Below are 23,558 nucleotides of genomic sequence, written 5' to 3'. Positions count from 1 at the left end.
CGAAGACCCGGCAGCCTCCACCTTAGGGGAACAGTTGCTGATCTGGGGGTCTCTGCAGCCGGGGAAGAGCCGGGTGAGGGAGCTCGAAGACCCGACGGCCTCCACTTTGAGGGAACAGTTGCTGATCTGGAGGGTCTATGGAGCCCTTAGAGAGCTGGTGATGGAGGTCGAAGACCAGACAGCCTCCACTTTGAGGGAATAGTTGCTGATCTGGGGGGTCTCTGCAGCCCTGGAAAAGCAGGTTGATGGAGCTCCAATAACTGGCAGTCTCTGCATTGAGGGAACAGTTACTGATCCTAATGGTCTATGCAGCCCTGGAAGAGCCGGTTGAGGGAGCTCGAAGACTAGGCAGCCTCCACTTTGAGGGAATAGTTTCTGATCTGGGGGGTCTCTGCAGCCCCGGAAGAGCAGGTTGAGGGAGCTTTAAGACTGGACAGCCTCTACTTTGAGGGAACAGTTGCTGATCTGGAGGGTCTATGCAGCTCTGGAAGAGCTGGTTAGGTAAGCTAAAGACCCGGTAGCCTCCACTTTGAGGGAACAGTTACTGAACTGGGGGGGCTATGCAGCTCTGGAAGAGCCGGTTAGGGAGACCAAAGACCTGGCAGCCTCCACTTTGAGGGAACAGTTGCTGATCTGGAGGTTCTCTGCAGCCCCGTAAGAGCCGGTTGAGGGAGCTCGAACATAGGGCAACCTCCACTTTAAGGGAACAGTTGCTGATCTGGGGGGGTCTCTGCAGCCCCGGATGAGCCGGTTGAGGGAGCTCAAAGACCCGGCAGCCTCCACTTTGAGGGACCAGTTGCTGATCTGGAGGGTCTCTGGAGCCCAGGAAGAGCCGGTTGAGGGAGTTCGAAGCCCGGACTGCCTCCACTTTGAAGGAACGATTACTGATCCGAAGGGCCTATGCAGCCCCGGAAGAGCCGGTTGAGGGAGCTCCAGGAGCCGGTTGAGGGAGCTCGAAGACCCGGCGGCCTCCAATTTGAGGGAACAGTTACTGATATGGAGGGTCTATGCAGCCCCGGAAGGGCGTGTTGATGGAGCTCAAAGACCAGACAGCCTAAACATTGAGGGAACAGTTGCTGATCTGGGGGGGTCAATGCAGCTCTGGAAGATCCGGTTGAGGGAAGTCGAAGACCCGGCAGCCTCCACTTTGATGGAACAGTTGCTGATCTAGAGGGTCTCTGCAGACCCGGAAGAACCGGTTTAGGGAGCTCGAAGACCTGGCAGCCTCCACTTTGAGGTACCAGTTGCTAATCGGGAGTGTCTATGCAGCCCCGGAAGAGCCGGTTGAGGGAGCTCGAAGACTGGGCAGCCTCCACTTTGAGGGAACAGTTGCTGATCTGGAGGGTCTTTGCAGCCCCGGAAGAGCCGGTTGAGGGAGCTCGAAGACCCGGCAGCCTCCACTTTGAGGGACCAGTTGCTGATCTGGAGGGTCTCTGTAGCCCCGGAAGAGCCGGTTGAGGGCGCTTGAAGACCGGACAGCCTCCACTTTGAGGGAACAGTTATTGATCCGAAGGGCTTATGCAGCCCCGGAAGAGCCTCGTTGAGGGAGCTCGAAGACCCAACGGCCTCCACTTTGAGGGAACAGTTACTGATCTGGAGGGTCTATGCAGCCCCAGAAGGGTGTGTTGAGGGAGCTCAAAGACCAGAGAGCCTAAACTTTGAAGGAACAGTTGCTGATCTGGTGGGTCTATGCAGTCCCGGAAGAGCCAGTTGAGGGAGCTCGAAGACCGGATAGCCTCCACTTTGAGGTAACAGTTGCTGATCTGGAGGGTCTCTTCAGCCCCGGAAGAGCCAGTTGAGGGGGCTCAAAGACCGGACATCCTCCACTTTGAGAGAACAGTTGCTGATCTGGAGGGTCTATGGAGCCCTTAGAGAGCTGGTGATGGAGGTCGAAGACCAGACAGCCTCCACTTTGAGGGAATAGTTGCTGATCTGGGGGGTCTCTGCAGCCCTGGAAAAGCAGGTTGATGGAGCTCCAATAACTGGCAGTCTCTGCTTTGAGGGAACAGTTACTGATCCTAATGGTCTATGCAGCCCTGGAAGAGCCGGTTGAGGGAGCTCGAAGACTAGGCAGCCTCCACTTTGAGGGAATAGTTGCTGATCTGGGGGGTCTCTGCAGCCCTGGAAGAGCAGGTTGAGGGAGCTTTAAGACTGGACAGCCTCTACTTTGAGGGAACAGTTGCTGATCTGGAGGGTCTATGCAGCTCTGGAAGAGCTGGTTAGGTAGGCTAAAGTCCCGGTAGACTCCACTTTGAGGGAACAGTTGCTGAACTAGGGGGGGCTATGCATCTCTGGAAGAGCCGGTTAGGGAGACCAAAGACCTGGCAGCCTCCACTTTGAGGGAACAGTTGCTGATCTGGAGGTTCTCTGCAGCCCCGTAAGAGCCGGTTGAGGGAGCTCGAACATAGGGCAACCTCCACTTTAAGGGAACAGTTGCTGATCTGGGGGGGGTCTCTGCAGCCCCGGATGAGCCGGTTGAGGGAGCTCAAAGACCCGGCAGCCTCCACTTTGAGGGACCAGTTGCTGATCTGGAGGGTCTCTGCAGCCCAGGAAGAGCCGGTTGAGGGAGTTCGAAGCCCGGACTGCCTCCACTTTGAAGGAACGGTTTCTGATCCGAAGGGCCTATGCAGCCCCTGAAGAGCCGGTTGAGGGAGCTCGAGGAGCCGGTTGAGGGAGCTCGAAGACCCGGCGGCCTCCAATTTGAGGGAACAGTTACTGATCTGGAGGGTCTATGCAGCCCCGGAAGGGCGTGTTGATGGAGCTCAAAGACCAGACAGCCTAAACATTGAGGGAACAGTTGCTGATCTGGGGGGGTCAATGCAGCTCTGGAAGAGCCGGTTCGGGGGCCAAAGACTGGGCAGCCTCAACTTTGAGGGAACAATTGCTGATCTGGAGGGTCTATGCGGCACTGGAAGATCCGGTTGAGGGAAGTCGAAGACCCGGCAGCCTCCACTTTGATGGAACAGTTGCTGATCTGGAGGTTCTCTGCAGCCCCGTAAGAGCCGGTTGAGGGAGCTCGAACATAGGGCAACCTCCACTTTAAGGGAACAGTTGCTGATCTGGGGGGTCTCTGCAGCCCCGGATGAGCCGGTTGAGGGAGCTCAAAGACCTGGCAGCCTCCACTTTGAGGGACCAGTTGCTGATCTGGAGGGTCTCTGGAGCCCAGGAAGAGCCGGTTGAGGGAGTTCGAAGCCCGGACTGCCTCCACTTTGAAGGAACGGTTACTGATCCGAAGGGCCTATGCAGCCCCGGAAGAGCCGGTTGAGGGAGCTCCAGGAGCCGGTTGAGGGAGCTCGAACCCCCGGCGGCCTCCAATTTGAGGGAACAGTTACTGATCTGGAGGGTCTATGCAGCCCCGGAAGGGCGTGTTGATGGAGCTCAATGACCAGACAGCCTAAACATTGAGGGAACAGTTGCTGATCTGGGGGGGTCAATGCAGCTCTGGAAGAGCCGGTTCGGGGGCCAAAGACTGGGCAGCCTTAACTTTGAGGGAACAATTGCTGATCTGGAGGGTCTATGCGGCACTGGAAGATCCGGTTGAGGGAAGTCGAAGACCCGGCAGCCTCCACTTTGATGGAACAGTTGCTGATCTAGAGGGTCTCTGCAGACCCGGAAGAACCGGTTTAGGGAGCTCGAAGACCTGGCAGCCTCCACTTTGAGGTACCAGTTGCTAATCGGGAGTGTCTCTGCAGCCCCGGAAGAGCCGGTTGAGGGAGCTCGAAGACTGGGCAGCCTCCACTTTGAGGGAACAGTTGCTGATCTGGAGGTTCTCTGCAGCCCCGTAAGAGCCGGTTGAGGGAGCTCGAACATAGGGCAACCTCCACTTTAAGGGAACAGTTGCTGATCTGGGGGGGGGTCTCTGCAGCCCCGGATGAGCCGGTTGAGGGAGCTCAAAGACCCGGCAGCCTCCACTTTGAGGGACCAGTTGCTGATCTGGAGGGTCTCTGCAGCCCAGGAAGAGCCGGTTGAGGGAGTTCGAAGCCCGGACTGCCTCCACTTTGAAGGAACGGTTTCTGATCCGAAGGGCCTATGCAGACCCGGAAGAGCCGGTTGAGGGAGCTCGAGGAGCCGGTTGAGGGAGCTCGAAGACCCGGCGGCCTCCAATTTGAGGGAACAGTTACTGATCTGGAGGGTCTATGCAGCCCCGGAAGGGCGTGTTGATGGAGCTCAAAGACCAGACAGCCTAAACATTGAGGGAACAGTTGCTGATCTGGGGGGGTCAATGCAGCTCTGGAAGAGCCGGTTCAGGGGCCAAAGACTGGGCAGCCTCAACTTTGAGGGAACAATTGCTGATCTGGAGGGTCTATGCGGCACTGGAAGATCCGGTTGAGGGAAGTCGAAGACCCGGCAGCCTCCACTTTGATGGAACAGTTGCTGATCTGGAGGGTCTCTGCAGACCCGGAAGAACCGGTTTAGGGAGCTCGAAGACCTGGCAGCCTCCACTTTGAGGTACCAGTTGCTAATCGGGAGGGTCTCTGCAGCCCCAGAAGAGCCGGTTGAGGGAGCTCGAAGACCGGACAGTCTCCACTTTGAGGGAACAGTTGCTGATCTGGAGGGTCTCTGCAGCCCCGGAAGAGCCAGTTGAGGGAGGTCGAAGACCCGGCAGCCTCCACTTTGAGGGAACAGTTGCTGATCCGAAGGCCCTATGCAGACCTGGAAAGGCGGGTTGAGGGAGCTCAAACACCAGACAGCCTCCACTTTGAGGGAACAGTTGCTGATCTGGAGGTTCTCTGCAGCCCCGTAAGAGCCGGTTGAGGGAGCTCGAACATAGGGTACCTCCACTTTAAGGGAACTGTTGCTGATCTGGGGGGGGGTCTCTGCAGCCCCGGATGAGCCGGTTGAGGGAGCTCAAATACCCGGCAGCCTCCACTTTGAGGGACCAGTTGCTGATCTGGAGGGTCTCTGCAGCCCAGGAAGAGCCGGTTGAGGGAAGTCGAAGACCCGGCAGCCTCCACTTTGATGGAACAGTTGCTGATCTAGAGGGTCTCTGCAGACCCGGAAGAACCGGTTTAGGGAGCTCGAAGACCTGGCAGCCTCCACTTTGAGGTACCAGTTGCTAATCGGGAGTGTCTATGCAGCCCCGGAAGAGCCGGTTGAGGGAGCTCGAAGACTGGGCAGCCTCCACTTTGAGGGAACAGTTGCTGATCTGGAGGGTCTTTGCAGCCCCGGAAGAGCCGGTTGAGGGAGATCGAAGACCCGGCAGCCTCCACTTTGAGGGACCAGTTGCTGATCTGGAGGGTCTCTGTAGCCCCGGAAGAGCCGGTTGAGGGCGCTTGAAGACCGGACAGCCTCCACTTTGAGGGAACAGTTATTGATCCGAAGGGCTTATGCAGCCCCGGAAGAGCCTCGTTGAGGGAGCTCGAAGACCCAACGGCCTCCACTTTGAGGGAACAGTTACTGATCTGGAGGGTGTATGCAGCCCCGGAAGGGTGTGTTGAGGGAGCTCAAAGACCAGAGAGCCTAAACTTTGAAGGAACAGTTGCTGATCTGGCGGGTCTATGCAGTCCCGGAAGAGCCAGTTGAGGGAGCTCGAAGACCGGATAGCCTGCACTTTGAGGTAACAGTTGCTGATCTGGAGGGTCTCTTCAGCCCCGGAAGAGCCAGTTGAGGGGGCTCAAAGACCGGACATCCTCCACTTTGAGAGAACAGTTGCTGATCTGGAGGGTCTATGGAGCCCTTAGAGAGCTGGTGATGGAGGTCGAAGACCAGACAGCCTCCACTTTGAGGGAATAGTTGCTGATCTGGGGGGTCTCTGCAGCCCTGGAAAAGCAGGTTGATGGAGCTCCAATAACTGGCAGTCTCTGCTTTGAGGGAACAGTTACTGATCCTAATGGTCTATGCAGCCCTGGAAGAGCCGGTTGAGGGAGCTCGAAGACTAGGCAGCCTCCACTTTGAGGGAATAGTTGCTGATCTGGGGGGTCTCTGCAGCCCTGGAAGAGCAGGTTGAGGGAGCTTTAAGACTGGACAGCCTCTACTTTGAGGGAACAGTTGCTGATCTGGAGGGTCTATGCAGCTCTGGAAGAGCTGGTTAGGTAGGCTAAAGACCCGGTAGACTCCACTTTGAGGGAACAGTTGCTGAACTAGGGGGGGCTATGCATCTCTGGAAGAGCCGGTTAGGGAGACCAAAGACCTGGCAGCCTCCACTTTGAGGGAACAGTTGCTGATCTGGAGGTTCTCTGCAGCCCCGTAAGAGCCGGTTGAGGGAGCTCGAACATAGGGCAACCTCCACTTTAAGGGAACAGTTGCTGATCTGGGGGGTGTCTCTGCAGCCCCGGATGAGCCGGTTGAGGGAGCTCAAAGACCCGGCAGCCTCCACTTTGAGGGACCAGTTGCTGATCTGGAGGGTCTCTGCAGCCCAGGAAGAGCCGGTTGAGGGAGTTCGAAGTCCGGACTGCCTCCACTTTGAAGGAACGGTTTCTGATCCGAAGGGCCTATGCAGCCCCTGAAGAGCCGGTTGAGGGAGCTCGAGGAGCCGGTTGAGGGAGCTCGAAGACCCGGCGGCCTCCAATTTGAGGGAACAGTTACTGATCTGGAGGGTCTATGCAGCCCCGGAAGGGCGTGTTGATGGAGCTCAAAGACCAGACAGCCTAAACATTGAGGGAACAGTTGCTGATCTGGGGGGGTCAATGCAGCTCTGGAAGAGCCGGTTCGGGGGCCAAAGACTGGGCAGCCTCAAATTTGAGGGAACAATTGCTGATCTGGAGGGTCTATGCGGCACTGGAAGATCCGGTTGAGGGAAGTCGAAGACCCGGCAGCCTCCACTTTGATGGAACAGTTGCTGATCGGGAGGTTCTCTGCAGCCCCGTAAGAGCCGGTTGAGGGAGCTCGAACATAGGGCAACCTCCACTTTAAGGGAACAGTTGCTGATCTGGGGGGGTCTCTGCAGCCCCGGATGAGCCGGTTGAGGGAGCTCAAAGACCTGGCAGCCTCCACTTTGAGGGACCAGTTGCTGATCTGGAGGGTCTCTGGAGCCCAGGAAGAGCCGGTTGAGGGAGTTCGAAGCCCGGACTGCCTCCACTTTGAAGGAACGGTTACTGATCCGAAGGGCCTATGCAGCCCCGGAAGAGCCGGTTGAGGGAGCTCCAGGAGCCGGTTGAGGGAGCTCGAACCCCCGGCGGCCTCCAATTTGAGGGAACAGTTACTGATCTGGAGGGTCTATGCAGCTCTGGAAGAGCCGGTTCGGGGGCCAAAGACTGGGCAGCCTCAACTTTGAGGGAACAATTGCTGATCTGGAGGGTCTATGCGGCACTGGAAGATCCGGTTGAGGGAAGTCGAAGACCCGGCAGCCTCCACTTTGATAGAACAGTTGCTGATCTAGAGGGTCTCTGCAGACCCGGAAGAACCGGTTTAGGGAGCTCGCAGACCTGGCAGCCTCCACTTTGAGGTACCAGTTGCTAATCGGGAGTGTCTCTGCAGCCCCGGAAGAGCCGGTTGAGGGAGCTCGAAGACTGGGCAGCCTCCACTTTGAGGGAACAGTTGCTGATCTGGAGGTTCTCTGCAGCCCCGTAAGAGCCGGTTGAGGGAGCTCGAACATAGGGCAACCTCCACTTTAAGGGAACAGTTGCTGATCTGGGGGGGGGTCTCTGCAGCCCCGGATGAGCCGGTTGAGGGAGCTCAAAGACCCGGCAGCCTCCACTTTGAGGGACCAGTTGCTGATCTGGAGGGTCTCTGCAGCCCAGGAAGAGCCGGTTGAGGGAGTTCGAAGCCCGGACTGCCTCCACTTTGAAGGAACGGTTTCTGATCCGAAGGGCCTATGCAGCCCCGGAAGAGCCGGTTGAGGGAGCTCGAGGAGCCGGTTGAGGGAGCTCGAAGACCCGGCGGCCTCCAATTTGAGGGAACAGTTACTGATCTGGAGGGTCTATGCAGCCCCGGAAGGGCGTGTTGATGGAGCTCAAAGACGAGACAGCCTAAACATTGAGGGAACAGTTGCTGATCTGGGGGGGTCAATGCAGCTCTGGAAGAGCCGGTTCGGGGGCCAAAGACTGGGCAGCCTCAACTTTGAGGGAACAATTGCTGATCTGGAGGGTCTATGCGGCACTGGAAGATCCGGTTGAGGGAAGTCGAAGACCCGGCAGCCTCCACTTTGATGGAACAGTTGCTGATCTGGAGGGTCTCTGCAGACCCGGAAGAACCGGTTTAGGGAGCTCGAAGACCTGGCAGCCTCCACTTTGAGGTACCAGTTGCTAATCGGGAGGGTCTCTGCAGCCCCAGAAGAGCCGGTTGAGGGAGCTCGAAGACCGGACAGTCTCCACTTTGAGGGAACAGTTGCTGATCTGGAGGGTCTCTGCAGCCCCGGAAGAGCCAGTTGAGGGAGGTCGAAGACCCGGCAGCCTCCACTTTGAGGGAACAGTTGCTGATCCGAAGGCCCTATGCAGACCTGGAAAGGCGGGTTGAGGGAGCTCGAACACCAGACAGCCTCCACTTTGAGGGAACAGTTGCTGATCTGGAGGTTCTCTGCAGCCCCGTAAGAGCCGGTTAAGGGAGCTCGAACATAGGGCAACCTCCACTTTAAGGGAACAGTTGCTGATCTGGGGGGGGGTCTCTGCAGCCACGTATGAGCCGGTTGAGGGAGCTCAAATACCCGGCAGCCTCCACTTTGAGGGACCAGTTGCTGATCTGGAGGGTCTCTGCAGCCCAGGAAGAGCCGGTTGAGGGAGTTCGAAGCCCGGACTGCCTCCACTTTGAAGGAACGGTTTCTGATCCGAAGGGCCTATGCAGCCCCGGAAGAGCCGGTTGAGGGAGCTCGAGGAGCCGGTTGAGGGAGCTCGAAGACCCGGCGGCCTCCAATTTGAGGGAACAGTTACTGATCTGGAGGGTCTATGCAGCCCCGGAAGGGCGTGTTGATGGAGCTCAAAGACCAGACAGCCTAAACATTGAGGGAACAGTTGCTGATCTGGGAGGGTAAATGCAGCTCTGGAAGAGCCGGTTCGGGGGCCAAAGACTGGGCAGCCTCAACTTTGAGGGAACAATTGCTGATCTGGAGGGTCTATGCGGCACTGGAAGATCCGGTTGAGGGAAGTCGAAGACCCGGCAGCCTCCACTTTGATGGAACAGTTGCTGATCTGGAGGGTCTCTGCAGACCTGGGCGAACCGGTTTAGGGAGCTCGAAGACCTGGCAGCCTCCACTTTGAGGTACCAGTTGCTAATCGGGAGGGTCTCTGCAGCCCCAGAAGAGCCGGTTGAGGGAGCTCGAAGACCGGACAGTCTCCACTTTGAGGGAACAGTTGCTGATCTGGAGGGTCTCTGCCGCCCCGGAAGAGCCAGTTGAGGGAGGTCGAAGACCCGGCAGCCTCCACTTTGAGGGAACAGTTGCTGATCCGAAGGCCCTATGCAGACCTGGAAAGGCGGGTTGAGGGAGCTCGAACACCAGACAGCCTCCAATTTGAGGGAACAGTTGCTGATCTGGAGGGTCTCTGCAGCCCTGGAAAAGCCGGTTAAGGGAGCTCAAAGATCCGGCAGGCTCCACTTTAAGGGAACAGTTGCTGCTCTGGAAGGTCTCTGCAGCCCCGGTAGAGCCGGTTGAGGGCGCTCAAAGACTGGACAGCCTCCACTTTGAGGCAACAGTTGCTGATCTGAAGGGTCTTCCCAGCCCCGAAAGAGCCGGTTAAGGGAACTCAAAGACCGGACAGCCTCTACTTTGAGGGAACAGTTGATGATCCGGAGGGTCTCTGCAGCCCCGGAAGAGCCGGTTGAGGGAGCTCCAAGAACTGGCAGTGTCAGCTTTGAGGGAACAGTTACTGATCCGAAGGGTCTATGCAGCCCTGGAAGAGCCGGTTGAGGGAGCTGGAAGACCAGGCAGCCTCCAATTTGAGGGAATAGTTGCTGATCTGTGGGGTCTCTGCAGCCCTGGAAGAGCAGGTTGAGGGAGCTAGATGACAGGACAGCCTCTCCTTTAAGGGAACAGTTGCTGATCTGGAGGGTCTATGTAGCTCTTGAAGAGCTGGTTAGGGAGGCTAAAGTCCCAGTAGCCTCCACTTTGAGAAAACAGTTACTGATCTGGGGGGTCTATGCAGCTCTGGAAGAGCCGGTAAGGGAGGCCAAAGACTGGGCAGCCTCCACTTTGTGGGAACAGTTGCTGATCTGGAGGTTCTCTGCAGCCCCAGAGGAGCTGTTTGAAGGAGCTCGAAGACTGGGCAGCCTCCACTTTAAGGGAACAGTTGCTGATCAGGGGGGTCTCTGTAGCCCCGGAAGAGACAGTTGAGGGAGCTTGAAGACCCGGCAGCCTCCACTTTGAGGGACCAGTTGCTGATCTGGAGGGTCTCTGCAGCCCCGGAAGAGCCGGTTGAGGGAGCTCGAAGACCGGACAGCCTCCACTTTGAGGGAACAGTTGTAGATCTGAAGGTTCTACGCAGCCCCAGAAGAGCAGCTAAAGGGAGCTCGAAGCTCGGACAGCCTCCACTTTGAGGGAACAGTTGCTGATCTGAAGGTTCTCCGCAGCCCAGGAAGAGCTGGTTAAGGGAGCTCGAACCTCAGACAGCCTCCACTTTGAGGGAACAGTTACAGATCCGAAGGGCCTTTGCAGCCCCGGAAGAGCAGGTTGAGGGAGCTCGAAGACCGGAATGCCTCCGCTTTGAGGGAACAGTTACTGATCCGAAGGGCCTATGCAGCCCCGGAAGAGCCGGTTGAGGGTGCTCGAAAACCCGGCGGCCTCAAATTTGAGGGAACAGTTACTGATCTGGAGAGTCTATGCAGCCCTTGAAGGGTGCGTTGAGGGAGCTCAAAGACCAGACAGCCTAAACTTTGTGGGAACAGTTGCTGATATGGGGGGTCAATGCAGCTCTGGAAGAGCCGGTTCGGGGGGGCCAAAGACCGGGCAGCCTCAACTTTAAGGGAACAGTTGCTGATCTGGAGGTGCTATGCAGCACTGGAAGATCCGGTTGAGAGAGGTCAAAGACCTGGCAGCCTCCATTTTGAGGGAACAGTTGCTGATCTGGAGGGTCTCTGCAACCCCGGAAGAGCCGGTTGAGGGAGCTCGAAGACCCGGCAGCCTCCACTTTGAAGGACCAGTTGCTGATCGGGGACGGTCTCTGCAGCCCCAGAAGAGCCAGTTAAGGGAGCTCGAAGACCGGACAGCCTCCACTTTGAGGGAACTGTTGCTGATCTGAAGGTTCTCCGCAGCCCCAGAAGAGCCAGTTAAGGGAGCTCGAAGCTCGGACAGCCTCCACTTTGATGGAACAGTTACTGATCTGGAGGGTCTCTGCAGCCCCGGAAGAGACGGTTGAGGGAGCTCGAAGACCGGCAGCCTCCACTTTAAGGGAACAGTTGCTGATCTGAAGGGTCTCCACATCCCCGGAAGAGCCGGTTAAGGGAGCTCGAAGACCGGACAGCCTCCACTTTGAGGGAACAGTTGTAGATCTGAAGGTTCTACGCAGCCCAGGAAGAGCCGCTAAAGGGAGCTCGAAGCTCGGACAGCCTCCACTTTGAGGGAACAGTTGCTGATCTGAAGGTTCTCCGCAGCCCAGGAAGAGCCGGTTAAGGGAGCTGGAACCTCGGACAGCCTGCACTTTGAGGGAACAGTTACTGATCCGAAGGGCCTATGCAGCCCCGGAAGAGCCGGTTGAGGGAGCTCGAAGACCGGCAGCTTCCACTTCAAGGGCACAGTTGCTGATCTGGAGGGTCTCTGCAGCCCTGGAAGAGCCGGTTGAGGGAGCTCGAAGACCGGACAGCCTCCACTTTGAGGGAACAGTTGTAGATCTGAAGGTTCTACGCAGCCCCGGAAGAGCCTGTTAAGGGAGCTCAAAGACCAGACAGCCTCCACTTTGAGGGAACAGTTACTGATCCGAAGGACCCTTGCAGCCCTGGAAGAGCCGGTTGAGGGTGCTCCTAGACCGGACAGCCTCCACTTTGAGGGAACATTTGCTGATCTATGTGAGAAGTTGGCCTGGTATATGCTGTCCACTAATTAAAGTGGGCACCTTGTACTAGTCCAAACATCCCTTATTGATGATTAGGTTAAAGACAACCCTTATTGAAAGCTATCCTAGTGGTAGCTATGGAGAGCAGCCTTTAGGCTAAGTCTCGAAGGAATATAAAGCAGCTTGGTTTACCAGATTATAACTTCTTGAATGACCAAATGAAAGAAGAACCACACAAGGTATATATATATTTATATATTTTATCTACTGGCGGTCGCCAGTAGATAGTTATAGTTAGGACCCTGTTTCCATAGGAAATCCGCAACATTCTATTTGGAATAACTTTGGCGCCGGTCGACGAATCCTCGCGAAATGTTCAAAACTAATGGGGCGCTACGCTCCGCTCCTACCCTGAAAGTCTCGGGGGGGATTCGTCAAGCGGGGGCTGAGAAAAAAGGGGGGTCCCAAAACGCGTTTTCCCCATGCATTTTTCCATAGGACCTTTAGACACAGCTACAGCCCGAACGGCTGAACAGAATTACTTGTAATTTGGCAGAGAGGTAGTCCGCAGGTCAAGGAAGTGCCTTTTGTAGGTCTGGTGTAAATCTGTTCAGTAGTTCCTGAGAAAATAGCATTTAAATCAATATATATATCTGTGGCAGCGCTCCGTGCGCTTACCGTGCGCTTACGGTAAGCTTACCGTACGCGTATGGTGCCGTGCGCGAGCCCGATTCTGATTGGTTGTTAGATCAAAGTAAACATTCGAATCGGTCGAAACCAGGAAGTATCGGCCGCCATTTTCTGTCTGTCGCACTGAAAAAAAAAGGTTGATAACATGAAAAGGGGGCAACGAAGAGAGTTGCAGACCCCCTAGCGTTCGTCAGGGGGTTCACGAAGGACCAAAAATTATGAAAAATAAATGTAACAATTTTTTTAAAAAATCGCGGGGTGCGCGTACGGTAAGCTTACCGTACGCGCACGGTAAAAAAAAATAAAAAATAAAAAAATACTTAACAATCACATTTAATATATAAATCTAAGGACCCCCAAGGGAGAAAAAAACAATTGATATTTTGAAAAAAATGGCGAGGCGTGCACGGTACGAAATGCGCAATGTGGGTGCTTGGTGCACACAGCGCACCGTGCGCCCACAGCGCGCGCACAGTGCGCGCAAAAATTAAAAATAAATACATAACCATAGGTTTCATACACGTTATAGTTAGGAATTAGCATTTAAAAAACCTTGCAAATTCACTGAAAAAACCATAGCTTTCACACATGTTATAGTTAGCTGTACATTTCACTCGTAAAAAACCAATGAAATTCCACGTTATAGTTAGTGCAGGCAACTATAACTCACGCGACCGCAATCCTCTGTTGATGCTAATACTGTATCTTTAGCTATACATATATTACAAATATTTATTTTTCATAAAGACACATATGTCATTAGTGATGTAATATCTGACATCATCAGCAGAGGATTGCGGTCGCGTGAGTTATAGTTGCCTGCACTAACTATAACGTGGAATTTCATTGGTTTTTTACAAGTGAAATGTACAGCTAACTATAACATGTGTGAAACCTATGGTTTTTTCAGTGAATATAAATATATATATATATATATATATATATATATATATATATATATATATATATATATATATATATATATATAATATGTAGATATATATATAATATGTAGTTATTTCTAAACACTCTCTACTAACCTCTTTATGAGATTAGAGAGCAAGGCACACAATAATACACTTCTAAAACAACAGTAAATAGCACAATATACAATGAGCCCCAGGGGGAGACCAAACCATATATTAAGAAAGTGGTATAAGAAACACGACTTGACTAGACACAGTTCCTAGAGCACGTAGAATCACTGGGACCCCAAGGAACCACCCAAGGTAGTGACACAGGGGACCCACGTGGGTCACTGCAGTGTGAGAACACAGCCGCGAGCTCTGTACAATCCTATGGGAAAGTCGCGTTTGGAATTTTAAAGATTAAGGACACTTAGGGAAGGACTTTGAGCAAACTCTTTCAAACTTAGAAGGTTCTAAGGCCTGCACCCATGTGAGCACCAGAGTACTCGTGTTACCTAACCCAGGGAAGCATAGGTATCAAATGGTGTCTGGAATCTTCGTTGTTTTCTATGGCTAGTTTCAGCAAAGTGCTGCTGTCGTGAAGAGGAAAAGTGTTCGGTATGATCCAAGCCTGGATCAGAGATGTGAAGAACCTGAAAGCAGAGGGGACAGAGTGTGGGTCACTTGCCAGTGACCAGGGGCTCCGTAGACGAATGCCCACTGATGTCGGGTGCCTCAGGTGCGAAGAGGTGAAGCTTGACTCTGCAGCCACGGGGACCAGGAGACGTCGACAACAACCAAAGTCCGCAGGCGAGATGTCCCACGGAGGATGTCGAGTGCTGGGGGGTCGTGTCTGGATTGGTGTCCAACAAGCCTTGGCAACTGCAACCCACACGGAGGAAAGATGCTTCGGTGTGGACCAGCAAGGTCCTCTGGAGTCCCCAAACGATGGAGAGTCAGGGCACATCTGGAGCAACCAGGTAAGTCCTTTGAAAGTTAAAGTTCCCTTCTCAGGGACCCACAGGTCGATGGACTAGGGATCGCGAAGGGACCTCAAGAGGAAACACAAAACACTAGCCCACAGAACACTCGTGGAGTGTAGGCCAGTGATCTTTGGTGGAATCACTGCTCGGGGTCGCGACTACACGTAGTCCAAAGCACAGCCTCAGGGTTCGCTAAAAAGCATATGCTGCTGCAAATGTGCACTGTGTCCAGGGGTTCGGGTTGCAAGGTCCCCACGAGGGCTTTGAGTCTCTGGTTTGCCGAGAGCACTGATCGGCCTTGGGTAAGCTTGGGAACCCACCTCCTATGTTGCAAAATCTTCGGAGTCTGTCTGGAGCTTCGTAGATGCAAACCAGTCAGATGCGTTGAGGTGCCTGCCTTGCAGGGGAGTAACTCCTTTACTCCAAGGGAGATTTTTCAGCTGTCCAGAAAGCGTAGATCGTCGAAGGATACTTGGTTTCTGTAGCAGAGTTTAGTCCAGGTAATATTTAAAGTCCTGTAGCCAGTGGTTCCTACTTTATACCCAAGGAAGGGGTGGGACAAACTCTGGGGACCCACCTATGGGAGGGATAGGACAGAGGGGTGGCAACACCCATGTCCTTTGTCCAGTTTCGCGCCAGAGCAGGGGCTGATAGCCCCTGCAACCGGTTTGAGCTGGACCATGCACAGGGACAGCAAATGTGCCCTCAGTGCAGACATCAAAGCACTCTAAGAGTGCTCCCTTCCAGCCCCAATACACTAAAGCCTGTCTGGGAGGTGGTCACACCTCCCTGTGACAGGAACCCTATTGTCCAGCCGTCCCCTGTCGGAGTTTTCCAGCAGCAGGAGGGCAGACTCGTGTCTGTGGCTGGCAGCATCCATTTTGTGATGCCAGGGCTTGCAAAGCTGGTACCGGGTGTACCGTTGCTGTCATATTTCTCCCTCTAGTAGGGTGGAATCATACCTCCCACACCAGTTACTGGTGTGGAGGTATGATTCCAAGGTGTTTGACACCAAAGACACATCAGCGCTGACTGTGTGCCTCAACAACAGTGCTGTGTGCCTCAGAGACAGCGCTAACTGTTTGCCTCAGGAACACCAGTGGTGACGGCATGCCTCACCAACATCACTGCTGTGATCCTCCACAACACCATCACTGATTGCAACCCTCAACAACAGCACTGAATGTGTGCCTCAACAACACCATCGCTTATTGTGACTCTCAACAGCTGCGCTGACTGTGTGCCTGAGCAACATCAGTGCTGTGTACCTCAATATTAGAAATGGGATTTCTGGTTGGCTAGGGCTTGCGCCAAAGCCAGGCAGAAATCACCACTCTAGTCAGGGCTGGGGAGTTACACGCCAAAGATAACCCCTGCTCACCCCCTTGGTAGCTTGGCACGAGCAGTCAGGCTTATCCCGGAGGCAATGTGTAAAGCGTTTGCGCGCGCACCCAGCAACAACACCCAAGGCCCACCACAAAAGAAACTCCACACAAGGTTATATATAAAAATAGCCTTTGTATTATACCAAAACACATTAGATAATATTCACACAATTTACACTGTGCCAACTGGCACGGGCAGAATTTACAGGGGGGATTATCTACATGGGACAGGGCCTCATGGACCACTGTCAGGAATAAGCACTTTTAGAACTAACACTTGGTAGGAATAACACTCTAGAACATAGCACATACAATCACTGTAGCACCAATTAGAAAATGTAGCGCACAACCAGTAACCACTGGTAACAGGTAAGTACCACCTACGCAACCCTAACCACCTTAGGAAAATATTACGCCGGGAACCATGAACTTACTAGTTGTAACCTATACTAGGAAAAACCCTCTCCTACGCATAGGCACAGTTAGAAATAAACATAGCATAAAGGAAAGGCACATTGCGCAAAAGTACACCGGTAAACATAACCATGTACCCTAGGTGAGGGCACAACACAAGAAACTGTCCCCAGGCCAACTTGGCCTTTCAGGGGCTCAAACGCCCTTGGTCCAGCAGAGTCAGGGCAAGACTGCGCAGGCTGCGCAAGCCAAAGCGTAAAGCAACAGGGCCCAACCTAAACGTTGCAGCTGCCCACTAAGTGCTGGGCAGCTGGAAAAATGCTTGGGCACCACGGTGCCTTTGGAGCCCTCTCTGGGCTCTGGAATGCCCCACGATAATGGGGGAGCCTCGTGGGCTCTACACAAATGATGGGGCCAACGTTGGAGCCTCACAGGGCTCTTCAAACAATGGGCCTCGTTGGAGCCTCCCTCTGGGCTCTAAACCAAGAATGCCCCCTTCGTTGGAGCCTTCTCGGCTCTTAACCAAATATGGGGGGCAATGTTGGAGCGGTCCACTGTCTTCCGGGGCCGCTCTTATCAGCAAAACAAATGCCCCTGTATGTTGGAGCGCCACTAGCGCTCTCAGATACTAAGGCCTCTCCGGGGGCGAAGGGGTGCTCTCTTCAGTGTTGCCCCCGTCGGAGCGGCCCGCAACTGCGGCGCCGCTATGGGGGACAGGGGGCAGAGACCACAACCACGTGGCGTCCCGCTTACCTGGGACTCCCGCGCTGTCTCCGCGCGGTCTCCTCGCCGGCGTCTTCCACGCTGCCGGTCTCCTCAGCATGCAGGGCTCTCGGACCACCCGGAGCCCTGCGTGCGTCGCGCTGTTTCCTCCTGCGTGTCCGGGCCACAGGCAGGCGGGGTAGGCTCCCGCCTGAGTTCTTCTGGGCCAGGCGAGACGTGGAGCCTGCAAGCTCCAGGCCTCTGCTGCAACACGTCCCCGTGCGGGGTGAGCTCCCACCGGGGTCTTTGGACGCGGCACTTCTTCTCGGCGGCGATCCCAGGAGCGCGGGGTAGGCTCCCGTCCGCTTCCTGGTTAAGCCCCACCCACGTCCCAACACCAGGCGCCTGACTTCCTGGTATGCCCGGCCGCGGCGGTGATTCTCTTTCTTCTCTCCTCACACCGAAGCACGGGGTGGGCTTCCGCCTTCGTTTTAAGATCAAATACACGGGAATAAGCGGGGTGGGCACCCGCCAACGAACACCACAATGCGGGGTGGGCACCCGCTGTAACTTGAGGCAACCAGCGGGGGAATCCCTACGTCGGGGTTCCCTCGGAACTATCGCAGCCCAGCGCTGCTGCTCCCAACTAGGGCGCTCTTCTGTCCATCCAAATAAAGAGCTTCTCGGCCAGGGAAGACACCGCGCTCTTCCCAGGCAAGGCTCCAGAACAAAGTCTTCTAGAAGGGCAGGGGGGCAAGGGCTGGGCCCAGGGGCCAGCTCACAGGGCCCTTCAGGCAGGGAGGCAGTCCCCAGTGGAGGTCTCTCCTGGCGCCCAGCAGCAGCAACGGCCCCCCAGTTAGGATCAGCAAAGAACAATTTACTTGGGGTCACAGCCCCACTTTATACACAGGTTTCCTTTGTTTCAAGGTGCAAGGGAGGGGCGAGACAGATGCAACTGGTTCTTGAGCACTTTGTTTTGCTCAGCCCCTCTCCCTATTCACAGAGCAGGCCAGGGTCATCCGTCGCACCACAGGGGGCGGAGTCAGCATTGTGTGGGGAAAGCCCAGCCCTATTCAGGCCCTAGGTGTACTCCTCCCACCCATCTGGCTGCTGATCTCCCCATTCACCACTGGGTGACTCCTCCTGACTCTGGGGATTCCCTAGCCCATCACATGACCTCAGCCAGCCAATCACGCGCCAGGCAGTCACTGCACATTTATGCCAGCGTCTAGAAGTGGCACTTCCACACTAGCTACATGGACACCGCACACATCATCGCGCAGCATTTCATCACACGAGTCCGCACATACCTAACTCACACCTGCACTCCCTACACATCAGGAACTACCAGGGACACATACATTCCCCCATGCATTCCTATGGGAGGGCAGGCCAACCTCACTACACGCACGCACTTTACCCTGGGACACAGTGGTGAAGTGCGCAGAAGCCAAAAATCACTAACACCAGGTCACAATAAAAAGCAAAAAGTTTAGGGGTGAACCTGTCAGAAGGGCCAAGTCCAACATTCAACAATACCAGTGGTGACAGCATGCGTCAACATCACTGCTGTGTGCCTCAATTACACACCATCACTGATTGTAACCCTCAACAGCAGCACTGAATGTGTGCCTCAACAACACCATCACTTATTGTGACTCTCAAGAGCAGCACTGACTGTGTGCCTCAACAACAGCGCTAACTGAGTGCCTCAATAACAGTGCTGGATGTGTGCCTCAACAACACCATCACGGATTGTAACCCTCAATGGCAGCTCTGAATGTGTGCCTCAACAACAGCACTGAGTGCCTCAACAACAGTGCTGAATGTGTGCCTCAATAACACCATCACTGATTGTAACCCTCAACAACAGCACTGTTGTGTGCCTCAACAACACCATCACTGATTGTAACAATCAACAACAGCACTGCTCTGTGCCTCAACAACTCCATCACTGATTACAACCCTCAACAACAGCACTGAATGTGTGCCTCAACAACAGCGCTAACTGAGTGCCTCAACAACAGTGCTGGATGTGTGCCTCAACAACACCATCACTGATTGTAACCCTCAACAGCAGCACTGAATGTGTGCCTCAACAACAGCGCTAACTGAGTGCCTCAACAACAGTGCTGAATGTGTGCCTCAACAACACCATCACTGATTGTAACCCTCAACAACAGTACTGCTGTGTGCCTCAACAACACCATCACTGATTGTAACCCTCAACAACAGCACTGCTGTGTGCCTCAACAACAACGTCACTGATTGCAACCCTCAACAACAGCACTAATTGTAACCCTCAACAACAGCACTGCTGTGTGCCTCAACAACACCATCACTGATTGTAACCCTCAACAACAGCACTCAATGTGTGCCTCAACAACACCATCACTGAATGTAACCTGCAACAACAGCACTGCTGCAACCGTCAACAATATCATCACTGATTGCAAGCCTCAACAACAGCACTGAATGTGTGCCTCAACAACAGCGATAACTGTGTGCCCCAGGAACACAAGTGATGATTGCATGCCTCAACAACACCACTGTTGTGTGCCTCAACACCACCACTGCTGTGTGCCTTGCCAACACCAGCGTAGACTGTATGTTTCAACGCTAGCCCTGCCTATTACATGAATGCTCTGTTCCAAAGTGCAAATGGTTACAATGCTGAAGTAAAAAACCTCCCAGGGGAACCCTGTCTATCGAAGCTCTTGAAGGGATTGAAAGACAACGGAAAGAATACAATCCAAGCCCTGAAGAAGACCGGCAAAGTCAGACTCTAAACAGAGCTGAAACCTGTGGACATCTTGAAATTTGGAAGGATGGTGGACATGGAAGCATTAGACCAATGGTATCTGTTGGGTAGGTCGTGAGTTCTAGTTAGGTACACGCCCGCCAGGAGCCCCCCTGTGCCATGTGAGAGACCTTTCAAAGGCCACGGATGGGAACTGGGGTACAACGCGCAGGGCCCCGTTCGGATGATCTCGGTTTTATGTTTATCATGTTTTTGTTGTGCATGTGCTGCAGGGGAGAAGGGTGGCAGGAAGGAGGGAGATCCTTGACTCTAAGGCAGCTGGAGTACCCCACCATCTCTGGATGTGAATCTAGGGGGCACAGATGACGAGCTGCCGACGCTGCACTCTGCACGTGATGCTGGTCTGGGCTGTTAGGGCGCCAGAAGCCCTTTCTTGTCCTGCTCACCTGAACCTGGCAGTCAGGGCGCGTGAGGTGCCTACATAACGCAGGAGCCCGGCTGCACAGGATCACACGGCGCGTGCCAGGGGCCGTTAGCTCTATTCAAACAGCAGGGGCTGAATGGAGGATTTAAGGGAAACCAAGATGTACCCGTAGTCTCTGGGTTTGTGAACGGATCGGGCATGGCAGGTTGGGTGGGATGCGGAAATGGAAGACAGGGCAGCTCTAACGTGAAGCAACACAAACTGTGCTGACAGGACTGTAAACATCGTGTGTCCTGCTGTTGGTCCAAGGCTAAGGCCTGGCTATGAAATAAAGGCCAACTGCGCCATCTTCAGGCCTAGCCGTGGTACTGCAGGCTCGCCTTGCATCCGCAAGGCACACGGACGTGCCACAGGTGGACTTTACTCACCGACAAGCATCATGGGGCGTTTCCGCACTAGTTTTAGGAGCGCCTGAACAGGATCCTGTCTGACGTTTATCAATTCTTTCAAATGACAGTGAGAAATCTGCGCTGCCACCAGGGGTATGAGGAAGCGCGATGCAGCCCTGGCAGGGATCGAAACCATAATCTGTGCAAATACTTTGATGTAAAAAAAAAGAATCATGGATCAGAAATCAAGGGAAGCCCCTTCGACTGGCCTTTCTTTCCTAGGCGTAGATACCTCGTCCTCAGCAGAAGTTGACATACACAGGTAGAAAAAAGGAAGTTGCAATGAGCAGCACAGCTCGGTGTTTCAGTGCTCACTTTAATTCTTGGCAGGGACAGCTTCATGTCTTTTGGGTAGGTATGCTGAGAGGCCGTGCCTCTATAAGGCATGAAGGGGCTGGGACCCAGTCAGTCACACGTCAGTCAGAGTCTGTCCTGCAGAAGTTAACTTGTGACGGTCTGTGTACCTGAAGGTCTGTTTGGGTCAACAGCTTGCCTGGTATGTGGCATCTTAAGCCCCAGGCCAGTCTCCGAGGTGGGCATTATCCAACCAGGGGGAAGAGCATGGGCTGAACATCCAATGAGTGGGTTTCATTTATGTCACGTGGCTTGCCCTTCCCGCTTCTTTTGTGTAGAAGGTGTTTTGTGGCTCAATTTTAATTGATTGGATTCTCCCTGTTTCCCTTTTCCTAATTTTGCAGCTAAAAAGCAAGATGGCGCTGTCGCCATGGAGATGCAGCCCCTCAAGAGTGCGGAGGGGGGCGAGCTGGAGGAGCGCGAGCGAAAGAAGGCAAGCGTCCCCAAAAAGGAGAAGTCTGTGCTGCAGGGGAAGCTGACCAAGCTGGCTGTGCAGATTGGCAAAGCAGGTAATGACCAACCCAAGATGTCTGCCCTAGTGTCAGTATCTGATTACTGACCAACCCAACATGTCTGCCCTTGTGTCAGTATCCGGTTACTGCCCAACCCAAGATGTCTGCCCTTGTGTCTGTATCCAGTTACTGACCAGCCCATGTGTCAGTATTTGATTACTGACCAATCCAAGATGGCTTCCCTTGTTTCAGTATCCGGTTACTGACCAACCCAAGATGGGTGCCCTTGTGTCCTATCCAACGGAGCATGGCAGTCTGCTCCCTGTGTAGAGTGAAGAGCAGGTGGGTGGCGCATGGGTGTGAGAGCGCCTGGATACATTCTCGGTTGATTAGTGCACTATACAAATCAACATAACATAAAATAACATAACAGAGTAATATGTCTTTGAGGAAGAGAGCGAGTGTTGTTGCATGAGTAACATGTCTGTGGTGTAGGGAGGCAGTGCCTTAGCTGTGACCACATTTGTTTGGTGGAGAGAGTGGTAGAGTTCATACAAGAGTGATAGATCCCTGGGGTGTAGACGTGATTGCACTTTTTCTGAGTGTGATATGTGTTTAGTGAAGACGACAGGTAGCTGCACTTGTGAGGTGTACGACATTTATGTGTGTAAATATTTGTTTGTTGTAGGGGGAGTACGCAAGCTCCAAGTGGGATACGTACTCATGCACAGGCACATAACACTCGTTATGATTGTGATGTGTGTTTGGTAAACAGAGTGAATGCACTTGGTATAAGTGTTGAAAGTGCGACAGCTGGACAGTTAACAGCCTTGCTGTATGTGAAACACAGTTTTCTTGAAGGCATGGCACAATTACTTTGAGTGTAATGTGTTTAGTCAAGTGAGGTAGTGGACTTGCTAGCGTGTATTCGATCTATGAGTGTAATATATGTTCGGTGTAAAATGGTGGTGTATTAGCTATGACTGAGTGTCATATGTGCTTGACGTACAGGTTTAGTGCGCTTACTATTAGTCTAACACATGTTTGTTGTAAAAGGATAGTGCACTAACTATGAGTTTTATATCTGCTTGTTGTAGAGGTGGGGTGCACTTACTGTGAGTGTGATATGTGTTCGGTGTAAAGTACTAGTTCTCTTACTATTAGTGTAATGTGTGGCTGTTGTAGATGTGTAACGTGTCTACTGTGTGATATGAGTTTGTTTGGACGGTAATAGGAAGAGAGGGTCAGCGTGTGACAGTCATAGGAAGAAAAGTCAGTTGTAGGAAGATAAGGTCAGTGTGGGACAGCGGAGCAAGATATGGTGAGTGTGGGACAGTCGTAAGAAGAGCAGGTCGGAGTGGGACTGTTATAGGAAGATAAGGTCAGTCTGGGACAGTCATAGGAGAGCAGTTCAGCATGCAACAGTCATAGAAAGATAAGGTCAGTGTGGGACAGTCGTAGGAAGATAAGGTCAGTGTGGGACAGTCGTAGGAAGAGCAGGTCAGAGTGGGACAGTCGTAGGAAGAGCAGGTCAGTGTGGGACAGTCATAGGAAGAGCAGGTCAGTGTGGGACAGTGTAGCAAGATAAGGTCAGTGGGGGACAGTCGTAGGAAGAGCAGGTCAGAGTGGGACAGTCGTAGGAAGAGCAGGTCAGTGTGGGACAGTCATAGGAAGAGCAGGTCAGTGTGGGACAGTGTAGCAAGGTAAGGTCAGTGTGGGACAGTCGTAGGAAGAGCAGGTCAGAGTGGGACAGTTGTAGGAAGAGCAGGTCAGTGTGGGACAGTGTAGCAACATAAGGTCAGTGTGGGACAGTTGTAGGAAGAGCAGGTCAGTGTGGGACCGTCGCAAGAAGAGCAGTTCAGAGTGGGACAGTCGTAGGAAGAGCAGGTCAGAGTGGGACAGTCGTAGGAAGAGAAGGTCAGTGTGGGACAGTCGTAGGAAGAGCAGGTCAGTGTGGGACAGTCATAGGAAGAGCAGGTCAGAGTGGGACAGTCGTAGGAAGAGCAGATCAGTGTGGGACAGTCGTAGGAAGAGAAGGTCAGTGTGGGACAGTCGTAGGAAGAGCAGGTCAGTGTGGGACAGTCGTAGGAAGAGCAGGTCAGTGTGGGACAGTCATAGGAAGAGCAGGTCAGAGTGGGACATTCGTAGGAAGAGCAGGTCAGTGTGGGACAGTCGTAGGAA

The 23,558-nt window shown here is 53.8% G+C and overlaps 1 protein-coding gene across 7 annotated transcripts in view; it reads left to right on the top strand.

The window, feature by feature from the left end:
* Window positions 1-23,558, top strand: part of ATP2B3 (ATPase plasma membrane Ca2+ transporting 3) — a 988,364-nt gene that overhangs the window by 769,266 nt on the left and 195,540 nt on the right. For all 7 annotated transcript variants that reach the window (XM_085629813.1, XM_085629812.1, XM_085629811.1 and 4 more), the window contains one exon: window positions 21,270-21,434. In XM_085629813.1, the coding sequence (XP_085485939.1) occupies window positions 21,270-21,434 (165 nt within the window). The remainder of the gene's footprint in view (window positions 1-21,269; window positions 21,435-23,558) is intronic.

The sequence above is a fragment of the Triturus cristatus genome, chromosome 10 (assembly GCF_964204655.1).
Source record: "Triturus cristatus chromosome 10, aTriCri1.1, whole genome shotgun sequence".
Lineage (NCBI taxonomy): Eukaryota > Metazoa > Chordata > Amphibia > Caudata > Salamandridae > Triturus > Triturus cristatus.
This window is presented reverse-complemented; position numbering and strand designations above follow the sequence as displayed.